Source organism: Rattus norvegicus, chromosome 9 (assembly GCF_036323735.1).
Source record: "Rattus norvegicus strain BN/NHsdMcwi chromosome 9, GRCr8, whole genome shotgun sequence".
Lineage (NCBI taxonomy): Eukaryota > Metazoa > Chordata > Mammalia > Rodentia > Muridae > Rattus > Rattus norvegicus.
Genome location: NC_086027.1, coordinates 25,578,514 through 25,597,512, shown reverse-complemented (window position 1 = coordinate 25,597,512; position 18,999 = coordinate 25,578,514). Strand labels below are relative to the sequence as shown.

At 41.2% G+C, this 18,999-nt stretch overlaps 1 protein-coding gene across 5 annotated transcripts in view; it reads right to left on the bottom strand.

Moving 5' to 3' along the window:
- Cd2ap (CD2-associated protein) overlaps positions 1-17,442 on the bottom strand; it is a 99,898-nt gene extending 82,456 nt beyond the window's left edge. For 3 of the 5 annotated variants that reach the window (XR_005488895.2, XM_039083538.2, XM_039083541.2), the window contains exon 1: positions 13,182-17,442. Coding sequence is in view for 3 of the 5 variants with exons in the window: in XM_039083538.2 (XP_038939466.1) it covers positions 13,182-13,185 (4 nt within the window). In the remaining 2 variants the exon portion in view is untranslated. Of the gene's footprint in view, positions 1-10,067; positions 10,171-13,181 lie in introns of those variants that run through there. The other 2 variants (NM_181475.3, XM_039083539.2) reach the window with 2 other exon arrangements.
- Between the last annotated feature and the right edge of the window lie 1,557 nt (positions 17,443-18,999).

Genomic DNA, 18,999 nt, shown 5'->3' with positions numbered 1-18,999 from the left:
TTGGTTTGAGTAAGAATGGTCCACATAAGCTTATAGATTTGAATGGTTAAATCATCAGGGAGTACCACTACTTAGAAGGGTGAGAAGGTGTGGCCTGGTTGGGGGTAGGCGTGGCCTGGCTAGAGGGAGTGTCACTAGAGGTGAGCTAAAATTTCAAAAGCCTACCCCAAGTCCAGTGTCTGTCTTCCTGCTGCCTGTGGGTCCACGACGTAGAACTGTCAACTTCTCCAGTACCATGTCTGCCTTTAAGCTGCCACACTCACCACTGTGGCCTCTGAAACTCTTAAGTGAGCCCCAACTAAATGTTGCTTTTATAATGTTTTATGGCATCTCTTCACAGCAACAGAACACTGGTTAGGACAGGAGCAATGTGGAATACAGTATATTTCTTTACAGTTTAATAAAGAAAGGAGTTTCTCAAATACTTAGACGACGAATGGATGATCTCTAGCCACACTTGTAGGAGAGTTTCCCTGGATCGCTTCTGTTTTGAGAAGGGGACTCATCAGTTGCTCAGGCTGGTCTCACAGACTTCCAGAGCAGCAGGAATTCAGATTTCAGAACACCATTATACCTACCTAAGTTTCTTTATTTTCATATAATAAGGTAGTAGTTTTAATCTTATTTTCTTGTTTAACTCAACATTTTCTTCCTTTCCTACAATGTTCTAAGAAGACATGCTTTCAAATCAGGCCAGGGGAGTCCGAGTCTGACTCCCCCACATCCTCTCTAACCTAGGATAAGCAGCATTCTCTACACTTCTGAAGATTAAGGATCATTAATATTTTTGCCATATTACTCCTATGGAGATTAAAAGCTCACTGCAATACCTAACATGGTAAGTATACTGTAAATGTTAATAACTGGCAAAATATCACCTAAAAAGAAAAATTTAAACATAGCAAAACATCGAAACTTGTGATAAAAATTCACTCATACAGCCAAATGTAAACACCTGTAACAGCAGATATATGGATCATGAAAATTTCTGAAATAATCATTTGAATCTCCTCATATTTCTAGGCATCCCCTAAATAAACGTATTTAAAAGGAAACTAAATTCTTGGAGTCAAACAGCAAGGGAAGCAGGTCTTATAATGCCTGACACATGACACACATAATAGCTACAGGGAGTATAGCACACTCACAGAGCACTGAACTGAAATACGCTGCACAGAATTTTATTTTATTTTTTTAAATTTACTCACAGTTTTTTTTATTGTTGTTTGTTTTTTTTCCCCTATTCAAACAAAATTTACTTTGGTTTCCAACTAACTTTTTTTTTTTTTATCTTTATTAACTTGAGTATTTCTTATTTACATTTCGATTGTTATTCCCTTTCCCGGTTTCGGGCCAACATCGCCCTAACCCCTCCCCCTCCCCTTCTATATGGGTGTTCCCCTCCCCATCCTCCCCCCATTGCCGCCCTCCCCCCAACAATCACATTCACTGGGGGTTGAAGTCTTAGCAGGACCAAGGGCTTCCCCTTCCACTGGTGCTCTTACTAGGCTATTCATTGCTACCTATGAGGTTGGAGCCCATGGTCAGTCCATGTACAGTCTTTGGGTAGTGGCTTAGTCCCTGGAAGCTCTAGCTGCTTGGCATTATTGTTCATAAGGGGTCTCGAGCCCCTTCAAGCTCTTCCAGTCCTTTCTCTAATTCCTTCAACGGGGGTCCCATTCTCAGTTCAGTGGTTTGCTGTTGGCATTCGCCTCTGTGTTTGCTGTATTCTGGCTGTGTCTCTCAGGAGAGATCTACATCTGGTTCCTGTCGGCCTGCACTTCTTTGCTTCATCCATCTTGTCTAATTGGGTGGCTGTATATATATATTGGCCACATGTGGCGCTCCTGAATGGGTGTTCCTTCTGTGTTTGTTTTAAACTTTGCCTCCATATTCCCTGCCAAGGGTATTCATGTTCCCCTTTTAAAAGAAGGAGTGAAGCATTCACATTTTGGTCATCCGTCTTGAGTTTCATGTGTTCTGTGCATCTAGGGCAATTCAAGCATTTGGGCTAATAGCCACTTATCAATGAGCGCTGCACAGAATTTTAACGTCGTTATCTCAAATGTGCTAACTTTGATTTCCAGTCCATTTAGCTTTCATATATAATAAAGCAGGTATAATCATGTTCAATATTCATTCAGCAAATATTTACCTAGTTATCCCTTTAAAACACTTGGTCTAAGTGTTTGGGATACATGTAGGAAAAAACAAAGCTCTGTGCACTCCTTAAGCTTAGACTTTATAATACTGCTTAGGTGAGTCGAAAATAAAGATTAAGTAGGCTGGGGATATAATTCAGTGGCTAAGGGCCTGGAGGTTAATCCTCAGCACCAAGAGAGAGAAGGAGATAATAAAAGAGATTCAAACTAGTTACAATCGGAATGGCACAATAGATGTAAGAAAAGACAGGACAGGATAAGATCAAGAATGTCTACAACCTGTAACCCAAATAGCTCTCGATGAAAGAATGACTTGTTCTACTCTATAGCACGGAGAGTTCAAGCAGTGAACCGGTCAGCCTAGATCTAAGCCTTGGCTTTGAATTAGTTGCCATGGTGTTGTTCCCCTAAATATAAGAGTGACAATAGAGGCCAGCAGAACAGTTGAATGGGTACCGGTGTCTGCCTGTCACCAAGTCTGATGACCTGAATTCAATCCCTAGGATCCATAAGGTGTCAAGTAGAAGAATGAACCAACTCAAGAAGTTGTCCTACTATGGCACGAGCACACAAATGTATACATGCACAAATGCACGCGGATAAAATAAACGTAAAAAAAGTTTTTCAAAGATTAATAACTACTCAAAAATGAAGATTGTGAGAATTAAACAGTACTTAGAAAAGAGCTTTAAATGTACCTGAAACAGAAATACCTAATCAGTAATCACTAGATGTTAACACCAATCACACAATGCACCATATTCTTCCCACTGAGTGTCTAAAGTACAAGCACCGTGTCCACTTTTTTCCCAGTCTCATGAGGCCCCACTGTCCCTGTCTATACATGCCAGAATGACCTTGAATTCCTGATCCTGCTGTCTTCCCGTCCTGAGGAATCCTGGGATTACGCACAGGCACTCCATAGCCGTCTTGCTTATGAAGAGCAAAGGGTTGAGACCATCTAGCTACATCATCCAGCCCTTCAGTCACCATTGTTGAGCACTTCCGTTTGTAATGATGTATACAAAGTTTTCAAATCACATCTGATGAATTCAACCAAGGCATTTGTTCATGGGATTAGTTATTATTTCTCTGAGCAAAAGAAATAGTATAATTTGGCTGGCTAAAAAGAACTAGCACGGGGGCTGGGGATTTAGCTCAGTGGTAGAGCGCTTACCTAGGAAGCGCAAGGCCCTGGGTTCGGTCCCCAGCTCCGAAAAAAAAAAAAAGAACCAAAAAAAAAAAAAAAAAAAAAAAGAACTAGCAGGTTGTAAAATAAATAAATAAATAAAATGAACCCTTATCAGATTACAGGCCTCACTAAAAAATTCCATGACAAATGTAGTACAGGGTGGGTCACACCTGTAATCTTGGCACTTGGAAGGCTGAGGCAGAATTAGGGAAGGCTGGATGGAGGCCAGTCTGAACTAAAGTTAGTTCTAGGCCAGTCTAAGCAACAATGTAAAAACCTGACTCAAAAAACACATTCTACCATAAAGACACAGGTTCTTTTCTCAAAACAATTCCATCACAAAGTTCCACAAAATATTCTGCATACTTAAAGCTAATGGACCTGGGCCAGCCAAATGGCTCACTGGACTTTAAAAAAAAAATAAAAAGCACTTGCCTAAGTAACCTGGCAATCATAGTATCTTGTGAACTGATGACACATATATACTCACGCTCATACACACAATAAGCAAACAAAACAAAAAATGTTAAACGTTCTTATGCTCCTGTAACTAAGTTACTTCCTTATGAGGAACATAAGGAAGGAACAAGAATCATTCGACTGTTACTGACTTCATTGCTCTTCGGTCTTGTTTATTCCTTTTGAGAGAGGTTGGCCTGGGATTTGTGAGTGACTGAGCTAAACTCAAACTCACAGTCTTCCCGCCTTGAGCTCCTGAACACTGGGATCGTAAGAGTGCACTACCATGTCCACTCTCTGGTGCTTTTTAAATATAGTTTCTTGCCAGACACACAGCTTGAAATCTCAGCACTAGGGGCTGATATCCACAGAGGTGATCTCTGTCTTTGAAACAAGCCTGATATACATAGCAAGTTCCAGGCCAGCCAAGGCTACTTCGTGAGACCCATTCTCAAAAGCAGATAGATGATGACTTATGGTAGATAGATAGACAGAAAGACAGACAGATAAAGCTTCCTGCCCAAGTGGTGGTGGTGCAAGTGGTAATCCCAGCATTTAAGAGGCAAAGGCAGGAGCATCATGTGTTAAGGCTAGCCTGGGCTATGTTACACAGCCAGTTCTGGGACAAGACTGGGGAGAGTAGAAGAAAAAAAATATACTCTAAAGTATTATTAAATGCAGTATTACTGAAGACAAACCACAATTATAAATAGCAATCTAAATGTTGTTTTAAAAGCTTTAAATATTCTAATATCAAGCTTCTTAAACTGTGAATCACATACTCACAGACTCTTATAACTGAATGTGCTCACCAAAAAACATCTGGCAATATCAAGAGGTCTCTGAACACATAATGACCAAAGATTAATTCAAAAATCAGCCACAAAAATGGATGTAGATGAAATAGGGTATTTCTTGTGGCACTCACCCTGGCTTGTCTTCAATGAGCCTTCATTCTGAACACATAACAAATGACTATTTTCCTACTACCACTCAATGCGTAAGTATCAAATTAGTATACTACTGGATTGAATTGGATTGGAATGTTTGGCTTGAAAAAGTACTCTTTAAACTATTAGCTTATAGCTCACTTTAAAAAAAAAAATCATAAAGCTGGGCATGGTGACACACACATTTAGACACAGCATGCAGGAGTCAGAAGCAGGCAGATTTCTGAGTTCCAGACCAGCCTGGTCTACATAGTGAGTTCCAGAACATCTAGGACTGTTCCATAGAGAAACCCCATCTTGGGGGGAGAAAAAAAAACATTTAAAAAAAAATCATTAAATGTGTTTTGGCTTTGGATTAGGATAAAATTTCCAACAATTTCTGTCACGACTCTCACTGCTGGCATTTTATATTACATATTCATTCACATGAACTGATCTTCTCAGCACTGATCAAGCATACTGATCAAGCATCAGCCAAGCACAGTGATGCATACCAGTAATTCTAACACTCAAGAGGCAAATCCAAAGTCCACCCAATCTACAACACAAGTTCCAGGAAAACCAGAGTTATAGCAATATGCAAGAATTAATTTATGTTTAAATCAAAAAAACCTTTCAATCAACTGTAAAATTCTGAAGATGTTGTAAACAGGTTTTCTCCTCTAACGAAATAAGCTAATGCAAGTCAAATTAAAAGTAAAAACAGGTAGGTTTATTGGAGGCAGCTCTGGGGGTCCCAAGGAAAGCAGGTTAGAGGAGACCTAGACCAAAATGACTGAATTATACAGAGAAGAGGCTCTGGAGGAGAGGAGAAGCCCAAACCCTGGGCTAGAAAGTTGAGGGTAGAGTGCAGGGTATGCCAGCCATACCTTGTCAGCAGGGACAAGGGGATGCTGGGAGAACCTGGAGGCCAGGTCCCATTTGATGTTAATTAAACAGGCGCCTCAGCAGCTTGTCCAAGGTCTAAAACCCAACACTCTGTATCATCTAGTACTAAAAATCCTGCCAAGACTTAATTCATGTACATGGAAGCTACAGAAATGGTTCAACAATTAGGAGCACTGTCTGCTCTTCCAGAGGGCCTAGGTTCAATTCTTTTTTTTTTCTTTTTTCCTTTTTTCTTTTTTTCGGAGCTGGGGACCAAACCCAGGGCCTTGTGCTTGCTAGGCAAGCGCTCTACCACTGAGCTAAATCCCCAACCCCCCTAGGTTCAATTCTTAAGCACCTACATGGTAGCTTAACTGTTCTCAACTCCAGTTCCAGGGAATGTCACATTGTCTTGTGGCCTCCTTGGGCACTAAGCACACACAAGGTACATAGACACGCATACACATAAATAATTTTTTTTTATCTCATTAGCAGGTAAATTTGCTTTTCCCTTTAGTAAAGGGTAAAGTTGTATGTACACCAAAGAACTGTTTGTCATGTTTTGTGAGGCGGCTATTTGTTCTGAGACAGGTCTCACATAGTCCGGAAAACTCTCTCATAGACAAGGCTGACTTCCAGATCAGAGTTCCACCTGCCTCTGCATCCCAAAAGCCAGGATTACAAACATGTGCCACCATTATCTGGCCCAACGAACTGTTTTGACTTGATGCCAGAGATTAACAAGCATCCTGGTTACTGCTGCTAACAGTCTGGACCGTGAACGTCCCAAAGGCTCCTGTTTTGAAGGCCTAGTCACCCCACTATGACCCTATAAATGATGAAAACTTCAGGTTCTTCTTCCCAGATGAACCAAGCTTGTGTCAACTTGGCAATAATAATAATAATAATAATAATAATAATAATAATAATAATAATTAATATTGTTTATTATTAATCAGCAGCAGCAGCCACTGATAACAAACTTCCTGAACTACATGCTCTCACAATTATGTCACCAGTCCAAAAACAGAAATTAAGAGACTATAAACCATAAACTGAAATTCTGTATTGTAAGATAAAATAAACTTTTCCTCCTTTTAAGTTGATTATCTCAGGTATTTTTGCACAGCAATAGAAAACAATCACTTCTGCCAAGTACTTAATCACTGATCAAACTAATGAGATGAATAAATCCTACTTCCTTCCAAAATGGAACTTTTATTCTATATAGTCTTTATGTTTCGCATTGTATTTTAACACTTCCGACACTAGAATGCATCTCTATTCCCTTAAATGATTTGGGTTTCAAACAAAGTCCCATGTTGTTTCATTCCTACTGTTACTTTCCAGTTCTAGTACAACACTAATAAGCTATACAGGTTTACAGAACAACAGGAAGACAAAGGAACATTCATATCAGAATCCAGGAGTTACAAGATTTTTTTTTTTAAAAAAAAGAAAACAATACTTCCTAAACCTCTCAACAGCAGCTCTTTTCCTTGAAATGACCTTGTATTAATACCTTTCTTTTTGGGGTGGACATAACAAATTCAAAGCTAAGGTCAATACCTTAGCACTGAGTACATTCACATCCCCCACACCTCTTTTTGTAAGTTAGTGGTAACTGTGTGTTACTTCAATGAAACTTGGGGGGGAGGCGGGGAGGAAGAAACTCAGAATATTTTTCTATTTAAAATCCCTAGTGATTAAATTACTCCAGTCACTCCCTTGGAACACAATTTACCTAGACACTGAATCATCTTGAATAGCCTAAAATGCACCTGATATGGTCTCTGGCACATTTAGACAGGCAGAGTCCAGAAGTTTGAGGTCATCCAAGGGAACATAATAGGACCCAGTCTCCAAATCGGGGCGGAGTGGAAAGGTCTGTCACATAACTAAGTAAGAGGATACCAGACTGTGACCAAGGAATACCCTCAATTTTGATAAGCAAAGAATCACTTTAAAACCCAAAGCTATCATGATCACTATATTAAACAAGACACATGCAGTCTAAGATCCATGGCTGTGGGGCTAAAGAATCTTGTCAGAGATACTTCTGGGCTCACCTAACAATCTCATTAAGTAATCAGGATCCTGTTAGGAAGGGAGGGAAGGAAGGAAGAAGGGAGGGAGGGAGGGAGGGAGGGAGGGAGGGAGGGAGGGAGGGAAGAAAGAAGGAAGGAAGGAAAAGACAGGCAGAAAAGAAAAGAGACGCAGCTACCTTGTATTTCTCTCAGAATGCTGAACCTTGTCTACTCTGCTTCCCTGTGACTAGGTCTTTGAGGCCTTCTGCCAAACCTCTCATTTCCCCACTGAATGCCAATCTCAGCTTCTACCTAGTACCAGCCACCAGGCACCACCTCACCCCACACCCATCTGACCTGCCCACTACACATTACATTTTGCTACACATAAATGGCTCACTGTAGGCACATATGAACCTCCATCTAGATTTCTCAAATTTATGTTCTGCCCCCCACCTCACCTAAAAAGACTTCCTGCCTGCCTGGCTGCTATTTAACGGAGTTGAATCTTTATAGCAGATGATAGCAATTTTCCAGAATTAAAGGTGTTCAAACTTTAAAAAGTTTTTTAATCTGATCACTAACACAATATATTCTGATTGAGAATTAGACTGTTGGAGTTGGGGATTTAGCTCAGCGGTAGAGCGCTTGCCTAGCGAGCGCAAGGCCCTGGGTTCGGTCCCCAGCTCCGAAAAAAAAGAAAAAAACAAAAAAAAAAAACAAAAAAAAAAAAACTGTGAGAATTAGACTGTTGTATTTTTGAAAGAAAACTCCTTTTCAGTTTCTTTCTGAAACTGCTAGTACATCCAAGACATCTACTTGCAAATATTATCAGGACATATGAGTGTAATTTACAAAGTAAAATAAGGAAATCACTCACTATAGAAGTACACGTACCATCTAAGACAACAGCAAATTTGTATTAAACTAACTTCAGCGAAGCTGTAATCCTAACACTCAGGATGCTGAGGCAGGATGATCACAGTGATTTCCGTAAGCCTGATCTAAACACTGCGTTCTAAGCCACCATGTGCAACAGAGTGTAAACTTGGTGATAGATAGATAGATAGATAGATAGATAGATAGATAGATAGATAGATAGATAGATAGATGGGTGTTTTATACACACACACATAAAAACACATTCAAAACAAATTTTATTCTTCTCAGACATTTATATTTAATTTTGCTGCCATGAAACAACATTAATTGTCCCACAGAGGATCCATCCAGCTACCTTGAATTCAGTAAAGTGCATGTTTGCTGCTACCATAAAACCCTGAGTTTAAAAAAAAAAAACAAAAACAAAAACAAAGTATCTTACTGTACTTCTCCCAATCATGATTCCCTGAAACTGTCTCACTATTTGGTTCAATCTCCCCTGGAATTTATGATCACCTCCTACATCCACTCCCAAGTAGGTGAGAATCCTTAACCCTGCAAGGGGCTGGAGAACTCAGCAGTTAAGAGCCCTTGCTTCTCAATGATGAGGCCTGAAGTTCAAATCCTAGCACACACATAGCAAACTGGAGCCACCATAAAACCATAACTTCCAAGGAAACAGAGATAAGAGATTCCTGAGGCTTACTGTCTTTCCTAGCCAGGAAAACAGGAGCCCCAGGGTTCAGAGAAAGACCTTGCCACAGGGGAATTGGTAAAATGGTTGAAGAAGCACTGAACATTCTCCCTCTTCTGGCCTCCACACATGTACAAAGGTACAATAAAAGGCTCAACTATTTTCATGGGTATAAATTTGGTTGTTGCAGACAGATAAAACCGTAAAACAAACTTTCAAATAGAAAATTCTTATCTAAAACTAAGAGAAACTTAGTTCTAAATATCAGTTTACCTTTTCAAAAATTATACATATGTGTGTATGTATACATATATATACACATATATATACACATATGTATATATATTTGTGTGTGTGTATATATGTGTGTATATATGTGTGTGTGTGTGTGTGTGTGTGTGTGTGTGTGTGTGTGTATCCATTCATTTTATCTTACTTCACTCCAAAAATGTTTATCTGTTTTTTTGAGAAAGAAGCGTTCGGGACTGGAAAAATGGCGGCCATAGTTAAGAGTGGAGCACTGGCCGCTCTAACTGTCTATAACTGTAGTGACCTGGGATCGGATGCTCTTTCTTATTACGTAGGCATACAGGCAGACAAGACACCCAAATGCAACAAATACATAAATAAATAAATTTGAAAAAAAAAGCAATGCCTTTCTGCATCCCCAATGTCTCTAGTAGTATAAATCCTAAAGTTTTTCCAAAGCATTTAAACATTTCAAGTGAGTAACAGTTTCTCACAATGTATCTAGTACTGAAAACAATGTATACAATTTTTGTCAAGTTGTAGCATACAGAATTCAACTTATGTCTTAACACAAAATCATCTTACTGGTCCTTGAAGATAATATTCTGCTTTCAGCAAAGATCAAACTTCACACACAAATTAGAACTGCAGAAATCTTTTGACAATCCAAGTTCCACCAGCAATATTCTAAGCATTGTTATGTCATTCACTCACCTAATAACCTGAGATTGGCACTTCTCACCAATTTATGGACCAATAAACCGAAGCACAGAGAAGCTAAATTAACTTTCCAAGTTGCAAAGCTTGTAGGCAAGATCTCAGGAAGTCCCTGTCCAGAGCTCTTTTCCTTTCTTAGACAGTTTCATATAGCCTAGGAAGGCCTTGAGTGGACTGTGTGACCAAAGCTGGCCTTGAATTCTCCAATTCCTGCTTCTACTTCCAAAGTAATACAGGTCTAGGCTTCAGAAACTCTCTTAACTAGCCAGCTGTGTCTCTTCACCTCATAAGAATCCATGATCATCTCAAAACAAAAACAAAAATAAAACTTAGCTTTATTTAGTAACGAATTAGATAAAACATGAGTATTTTAAACCGCATCTTTTAAAAAAAATTGTGTGTGTGTGTGTGTGTGTGTGTGTGTGTGTGTGTAGGCCATGTCAAGGGGTGCCCTTATAAACCGGATGAGGGTATCAGATTCCTTGGTAAGTCACCCAATATGAATGCTGGGAACCAAATTAGGGTCCTTTGAGAGAACAGAGAGTGGGTTGGGGATTTAGCTCAGTGGTAGAGCGCTTGCCTAGCCAGCGCAAGGCCCTGGGTTCGGTCCCCAGCTCCAAAAAAAAAAAAAAAAAAAAGGGGTTGGGATTTAGCTCAGTGGTAGAGCGCTTGCCTAGGAAGCGCAAGGCCCTGGGTTCGGTCCCCAGCTCCGAAAAAAAAAAAAAAAAAGAACCAAAAAAAAAAAAAAAGAACCAAAAAAAAAAAAAGAAAAAAGAAAAAAAAAAAAAAGAGAGAGAGCAGAGAGTGCTCTTAAGAGCTCAACTATATCAAGATGCATCCTAAATTTTAAGAACTAAAGACAACTGGGTGGAAGTGACAGTAAGGCCTATAATCCCAGCAGCAAAGAGGCTGAGGCAGGAAAATCATCACCTTGAGTTCAAAACCAGCCTGGATCACAGGCTAAGGAGATCTTATCTTTAAAGTGCAAGAAAGAGGGCAAGTAGCAAACTCAACAAATTATTTATTAGAGGAAACTCTTTAACACGAACTTGAGGGTTTTAATAAATACACAACCAATAGATTTTTAATAGAGGCACATTCATCTGCAAATGTTTCACAAACCCCCAAAGTAACAGACCTTCAAAGCACAAAAGGCCTGTGGCCAATAAATACAGGTATTATTAGGTAAAAATACCTTCTATTTACTTTTCTTAAGTAAGACCTTAGCTGGGTACAGTGGCTTTAATCTTAGCATTTGTGAGGCAGAGGCAGGTGGGTCTCTGAGTTCAAGGCTAGCTTGATCTACAGAGTGTGTGCCAGGACAGCCAGAACTACACTGTAAGAACCTGTCTAAAGAGAGAGACAGAGGGAAGACCTTACTGTCAAGTATGGACCTACTGATTCTCCCCTATGCAGAATCACAAAGTTCAATGATCTCCACGGTATAAAAAAAACTGAGAACGGGGAAGGTGAAAGTAAACAGTAATGAGAGTTTCAAGCCCATCGAGTAACAAGGAAAGGTACTTAAAATAATTGCAAACTGCAAAGAACTGTTTCTTCTTCTAGCACCTGGCCCAACCGTCTACACAAGATCCAAGGTGGTTAAAAGGGCTCACAGCAACTCAACGCGTCACAAAATGATGACTCTAAACCATCAAAAGACATTTAATTACATTCTGCATCCTGACTTAAGACAGATAAGAATTGTATACTTAATTTTAGCTTTTCATCCCAATCAGTTAAGCTAGCTTTTGATGCTTTAGAATAAGCCTGCAATTACCCCGTAAACTGAACTAATCAAGTGGAAAGGAATTCATTTGAAAGTCCCTAACAGCAAATGTTTGTCTCCTGAGTCAAAAAGCACTTGGTGTATAAAAGGTACACAAAGCAGGAGGGAAGCAGAGGGAGCATAAAATTAGAAGCTCTAAGAAAACAGAATAGCCAGTGTCTGTAAACACTAGCTAAATTCGTCTCCCACAGAACAAAGTGTGGGCACAGGGTGCCACATCAGCAGAGCTCCGGTTTTTGTCGGGCTTCTAAATCATCCGTTAGTTTCATGAATTATTAATTTCAGTAATGGTTGAAGCAGCATCGACTCTCAACCGAGAACGTGATAATGTCTTTCTGATTTATACCACAAAACCAAATATGGGTTTTACAACTTGCTGAAACACTTTTGCCTTGTGGTGACACCAAGCTGGTTTTAAAAAAAATACCTTTACTTTACTTTTAATTTATAAACATTCGAGGGAGTTCGTGTCTAGCCCAGACGCAACTTCTGTTATCAAAAGAACTGCTACACCACTTATCAAAACTCCTTTTCAAAGTACGCCGCGTCGCTTGCTCGCTTTCTCTAACTCCAAACGAAAACCTAAAGAACGCACAGAAAAACAACCTTGTGGCCCTGTACTTTTTCCTCCCCTCCAAGAAGGAAGTCTCACTCCAAACAGGAAACAGCTCCTCCAGAGGTTCCAACTAGGAATCCTAGAATACCGAACCCCAATCCAGTCCTCAGGAGGAAATTGGCTGTGCTGCTAGGTGCCAACACACCTGACAAGGGAGACGACGAACACCAGGAAAACGATTTCAAAAACTGACCCAAGAAAAGGGGAAGGTGAGAGTAGACACAAATCACTGCCAAAAAGCCCAGCCGATCGCGAACTGAAGAATTAAGTATTTTCTGTGCTTCGAATTATCTATGACAAAATGTCTGTGTCTGTGCGCATAGTGGATGTGGGGGTGTGAGTGCATTTTTTTTTTTAAATCTCAATCTGTACCAAGCCTCCGAGTAGCAGAGCGGCAAGCGCCACTTTGTCAAGTTCGCGATCGCCCTCCCCCATCCAAGCTGGGGTTACCAGAAGGCGCGGGACCGCGGATCACGGGTTCGAGCCACGCTGTCCGCGAAGGACCGGCGAGGGGAGATCGCCCGACTGGACCCGACCCGCATGCGAGGAGCCCAGCGGCGGGCGCGGCGATGCTTACCCATGCTGCGGCTCTGGCGAGGAAAGCGTGGCCCCGCGGCCCCTTCTGTGCACCGTCTCAGGCGCGGCGGGGAGACGCCTCCATCCGCCCGCGGCGCGCTCGGCCGCTCCTCAAGCCCGGCCTCGGCCGCGGCCCCGGCAGGCGGGGGCGAGCGGGGTCCGCGCCTGCGCACAGTGCGCACTCAGCCACGCTCCCGGACCGCTTCCGCTCGCCGCTGGCTGAGGCACCGGCGGGGTCTCGCACAGACAGTCCCTACCCACTCCCTCTGAGACTGAGCGCGCCAAGCTCGTGACCAAGGTGGAACCCACGGGCAAGAGTGAAGAGAATTGGGACCCGGCTGGGGCGAAATCTCGCGAGAATGGTCTGGGCGTCCCGGCCACGCCCCCTGCGGCCCCCGCGCGCCACCCAGACTCCCGCAGCTGGTGCCAGGTGCGGTGACGTCACAGCGGGGGCGCACAACACCCTCGTCCAGGTGCGGGTACTTGGTCTCCCGGAGATGCGCGACAGCTGGCTGCGGGTCCCAGACAGATACCAAAGAGGGTTCTGCAAAGTGAGCCCCGGTTGCCCTACTTTCTTTTCTGCAAAGATGTCGCTTGTGAGAGATCTAAGAGAGGAACAACTAGGGGAGCGAGCACTCTTAGCTTCGATGTTAATGGCGGGAACCGCAAGTGTGGGGACCCCACAGTTCACCTACAGAGTTCCCTGTGGGGCCAAAAGCAGTGCTCTTCTTTGGGACGGAGGTGGCACGAAGTGAACTGTTTCATAGGAATACATTACTGTATTCCTTGAGTCTCTTATTGGCCAAAGATGACTTCCTACTCCCTCTGTTGAAATAGAAATCGTTCTAAATTAGGCATCGTGGTTTGAAACATTGCCAGCCATTTTTTTTCCCTAGAGTCAATATGAAAGCCGGTGTAGGATTATTGTAATCAAACAGGAGCTTTCTTCGAATTATTGACAAATTTAATTAATTCAACCTTACTTTTCCTCCCGTCCTATTTGAAAAGAGAAAAAGAAAATCAACTTCAAGGCCTGAGCAAATATGGGGAAGCAACATGTGTTGACTGCCAACTATTGTGCCTAGTGCTTTTTCAAGAAATTATGTCATTGAATTCTCACACTTGAACTGCCTTGCCCATTGGAACCTGGCCGACTTGGGTCTCTGAAATTCAACCTTGCCGTTTATTTATTTTTTTTTTTTGTAAGTCCTTGGGTGAATGATCCTGACTGGAGCTTTAGCAGTTAAATGTGTTAAAAAGAAATCTTCCTAGTGTAGAATATGCCTCAAGAGTAGGAACTTTGTAAATATCCATTCCTACTATCTCCTATAGCCCCGCTTTGGGAACCTTTCACTATGTCAAAAACAGGTTGCCCTGGTGATTTTGAAACAAAACTTGTAAGGTTTACAGTGGATAAAAGAGTTGCAATTAGTTTTGTCCAAGAAGAAACAAGGAAAACATTGCATTTGCACAAGTAAACAAGATGTCAGCTGAGGATTGTTGAAAGCTCAGGACACTGGCTTGTATTAGTCAAGGAATATTTATTAAGCGATATTTTCACTGTCTCCTACCAGGCAAAGAACACATAAAAAATTCATAGCCTTTATCCTCAGTGACTTTGCATTCCAGCCCAAAGGCAAGACATAAACACATAAACTTAGTAAACAGCCTAAAGCAGACCAAGTTGGGTTGTGAGAACTTAAAGGAAATTAAGTTATGACCAGCAAAGTCTCAGGGAGAGGGACTGGACAGAAGAGAGATAAACCCGAAAAACTATCACAATTCTAAAGCTAGTCATGTCTTCCAAAGAGAAAACTAGGAAATGCAGAAATGTATTTCTTTTTACATGTATGTGTGAGTTCCTGAAGGTCGTGCACCACATGCTTGCCTGTTCCTATGGAGACCAGAAAAGGTCAATAAATCCCCTAGAGCTGGAATTCCAGGCAAGTTTGAGCCACCAGATGTGAGTGCCGGAACCAAACCCAGGTCCTCTACAAGAGCAGCAAGTGCCTTTAACTGAGCCAGCTCTTCAGCCCCCAGAAGTTGGTTTTTAAACTTTAGAAACTGCATGTGGACAGTACTTCCTAGAGCCAGCAAGATTGTGGGTAAAGGAATCCTTACGGTTCGAGTATTCCTAATTAAAGTACTTACCAAACTGTGCAAATGTTAATTCATCAATTATCAACTCTTCACATTCCAGGCCAATGGGTTCTTTTCACACTGACTATTTACACACACACACACACACACACACACACACACACACTTTTTACTCTTCTTCACGGTAAACATGTTAATCTGGCATGTTACATATATGACTGACACGATTTCCAACCAATGCAAATGATGCCTATCTACCATCATGTTTTCCTAAAGTTTTCTTAGGACCTAATCAAAAAATAAATAACTGCGTTGAAATATTTTCCTGTTGGTAAGAACTATTTTACGGGTTGTGGATTTAGCTCAGTGGTAGAGCGCTTGCCTAGCAAGCGCAAGGCCCTGGTTCGGTCCCCAGCTCCAGAAAAAAAAAAAAAAAAAAAAAAAAAGAACTATTTTACAAAGACCAATATAGTACAGAAGTGTTGGCAGTTCCTCTAGGCTCCGTCCAACAGTTACCTAGCAACTAGCAATCATTTTTGCTTGCCAGGTAGGAGTCAACCTGACATAAAAGAATTATTCAGCTACCCAGGTGTCTCTCTGTCTGTCTGTCTGTCTCTCTCTCTCTCTCTCTTTCTCTCTCTCTCTCCCCTCCCACATGTTCCTGACTCCACCTTTCTCTCTTCCTCTCTCCTCTCTCTTTCTGTCACTCTCTGTACCCCTCCTTTTCCTACCCCTTTTCCAAGTCCCCTTCTCTTCCCCCAAATAAACTTCCTTTTATACGAGGCCTATGGCAGGGTGGTGATTTCTCAGGGGAATACCTGGCGGGCTAGCTGAGATGCTCCCTCTCACCTCCTTATGCCACCATTTTACAAAACACAACAGAAAGCAAATTCAATGTTAACTCAGTCCGGTTGTTTTTTAAGGGACTTGTTGAGCTCAAAAGTTGCCAGCAACTAATTCTATTTTGTTTCTTTGTACTTAGTTTCAAAATACTAGGTTTCCTGAACAGTATTTTAATTGTTATCTTGTTTGGCTTGGCTAATTTCTGCTCCAGTTAAGGTTTTACCACCTCAATATTTTTTTCTAAACTGCTCTTTAGAAAACAATCGTAGGAAATTCGAATCTTAATCACAAAGCAAATACAAAAAAAAAAAAAAAAAAAGAGCAGCCAGCCTCCCCCCTATCTTCCCCTTCCCCACCCTTGCTGGAACTGGTGTCCCACCCATCAGCCTGTGACAGGATCCTGTTATTCCACTAAGCAGTTTGAGGGGGAATGCGCTCAGACACGTGACCACTCTAAGAATTCCCACTACTATTTCTTTTAAAAGTTTTAAATCTAGGCCTGGTGGGGAGGCTCAGTGGTAGGGCATTTACCTGGTTTTTATGAGCTCTGGGCTCCTCCCCAGATCTGAAAACTTGTTTTTAATTCATTAGTAATAATAATAATAATAATAATAAAGGAAAAGAAAGATTAAAAACCATAGCCCCATTCAAAGGAATCACCAGCCTGCTTACTATGAGGACCTGTTTAATGACAATATTTGCCCTAGATTGGATGCCAATGTCATAGGCAAATCAAAGGCGCCTCAAAGGCCCTCTACAGGGTTGGGGATTTAGCTCAGTGGTAGAGCACTTGCCTGGCAAGCGCAAGGCCCTGGGTTCGGTCCCCAGCTCCAAAAAAAAAAAAAAAAAAAAAAAAAAGGGTCTCTACAAGGGGTCCCTTTCAAGAACTATTAGTCCCCCAGAATGTCAGAAAGCTGTTTGTTGGTTACAGGTTCTCCATCTTGTAATCTCCTCCCAAACCCTGGGGCTTCAAGTTTGCCCTACCATTCCATATTATTTTGTTTGTTGTTACTGTTCTTGAAACAGGGCCTCACCTGGAGCTCAAGGATCCTCCTGTCTCAGAGCTTCTCCAGTGCTGAGACTAAGGCTGTAGCCACTATGTCTAGCTTTCCACGCTCTGCTTAAATCTGGCCCCTATTGCTTGTAAAATACTTGGTTTTGTTGTTTTGTTTTGTTTTGTTTTTTAAGTTTATTTTTGTGTATGAGTATTCTGCCTGCGTGTGTAATTAATTCACTGTTCTTTACATGAAATTCCCTATTGCAAGAAGAAAAAAAAAAAGCAGGGTTGGGGATTTAGCTCAGTGGTAGAGCGCTTGCCTAGCTCCAAAAAAAAGGAAAAAGAAAAAAAAAAAAAAAAAGAAGAAGAAGAAGAAAAAAAAGCTTTATTTAGAACCAGCATAGGACAGACCAATAAAATGTGAACTCTCCTCTCCATCTTTGGTTGGTTGTTTTGATTTGGTTTTTGGGGTTTTGGGGGGTTTTTGGGGGGTTTTTTTTGTTTCTTTTTTTTTTTTTTGGTTTTTGTTTGTTTGTTTGTTTTGCTTGTTTGGTTGGTTTGATTTGGTTTGGTTTGGTAGGTTGAGACAGGGTCTCTCTCACTGTGTAGCCTGGCTGGCCTAGATAGAACTCATGTGTAGACCAGACTAGCCTTTAATGTACAGAAATCTGCCTGCTTTGGTCTTCTGAGTACTGGTTGCTGTAGTTTGCAATTTCATGTGTGTATGTTTATTCTGTATGGTATGACATTACATAGGGTGTTTTCATACTGGCATCGAGTATTCTTTGATCTTATTTTTCCTGTACCCTTCCTCCCTCTCCCCTTCCTCCCATTCCCTCTCCTCTTAATTCCTTTGTTCCTGTCCACAGTTTCACTTTTACCTACATGATTCCACATGTCTATATAAACCTAGGAGTCACAAATGAGAGAAGACAAAATGTCTGGTTTTCTGAGACCACTGACTTTACCGAGTATTGTATGCAGTTAAATCTACTTCCCTGAAAACAACATAAACTTCCTTTTTTATTTATGACTAAAAACTTCATTCCATATGTATGGATGGATATATGGATGTGTATATGTATTTATGTATGTGTTTATATATGTGTGTGTTTATATATAACACATATATAACACATATTTTATCCATTTCCCTGCAGTTGGACTCATAGGTTGGTTCCATCACTTAGCTATTTTATGTATGTATAATATTTATATATTTATAATATTTGTGTGTGTGCATATATCATTTTCTTATACATTCTCTATTGTTGGACTCCTAACACTCACTATTGTTATCACTACCACTTAGCTAGCAACTACAATAAGCACTGGAGGACAAGTGTCTTTGGGACATGTCGGCTTGGAGTCTTGTGGGTAAATACCCTACGTAGTACAGCACAGTCCTATGGTACAGATCTGTTTTAAAACTTTGCAGAACCCCCATGCTGATTTCCATAGCAGCGACATTACTTCATTCCTTCCAACAATGTGTGGGTTTTCCCCATTCTTTTTCTTGTTTTGTTTTCTTACTTTCTCTTATAACAGGGTCTCACAGCGTTGCCCTAGCTGTCCTGGAACATACTATATACACCAGGCATACCTGAAATTCAGTGATCTGCCTGCCTCTGCCTCCCTCCTGAGTGCTAAGAGTAAATCATGCACCACCAGGCTGGGAGAGGTTCCCCTTTTTTCTTGCCAATTGTTTTGTTTTGTTTCTGAGCTGGGTTCTCAATCATCCCAGGCTGTTTTGCTCCTCTCTCTGTAGCTAAAGATGACACTGGACCTCTGACCCTCCCTGTCTCCTGAACCCTGAGATTACAGGCATAGATGTCTTATGGTTTGTTTTTTTAATGACTTGACATTCTGACTGAGCTGA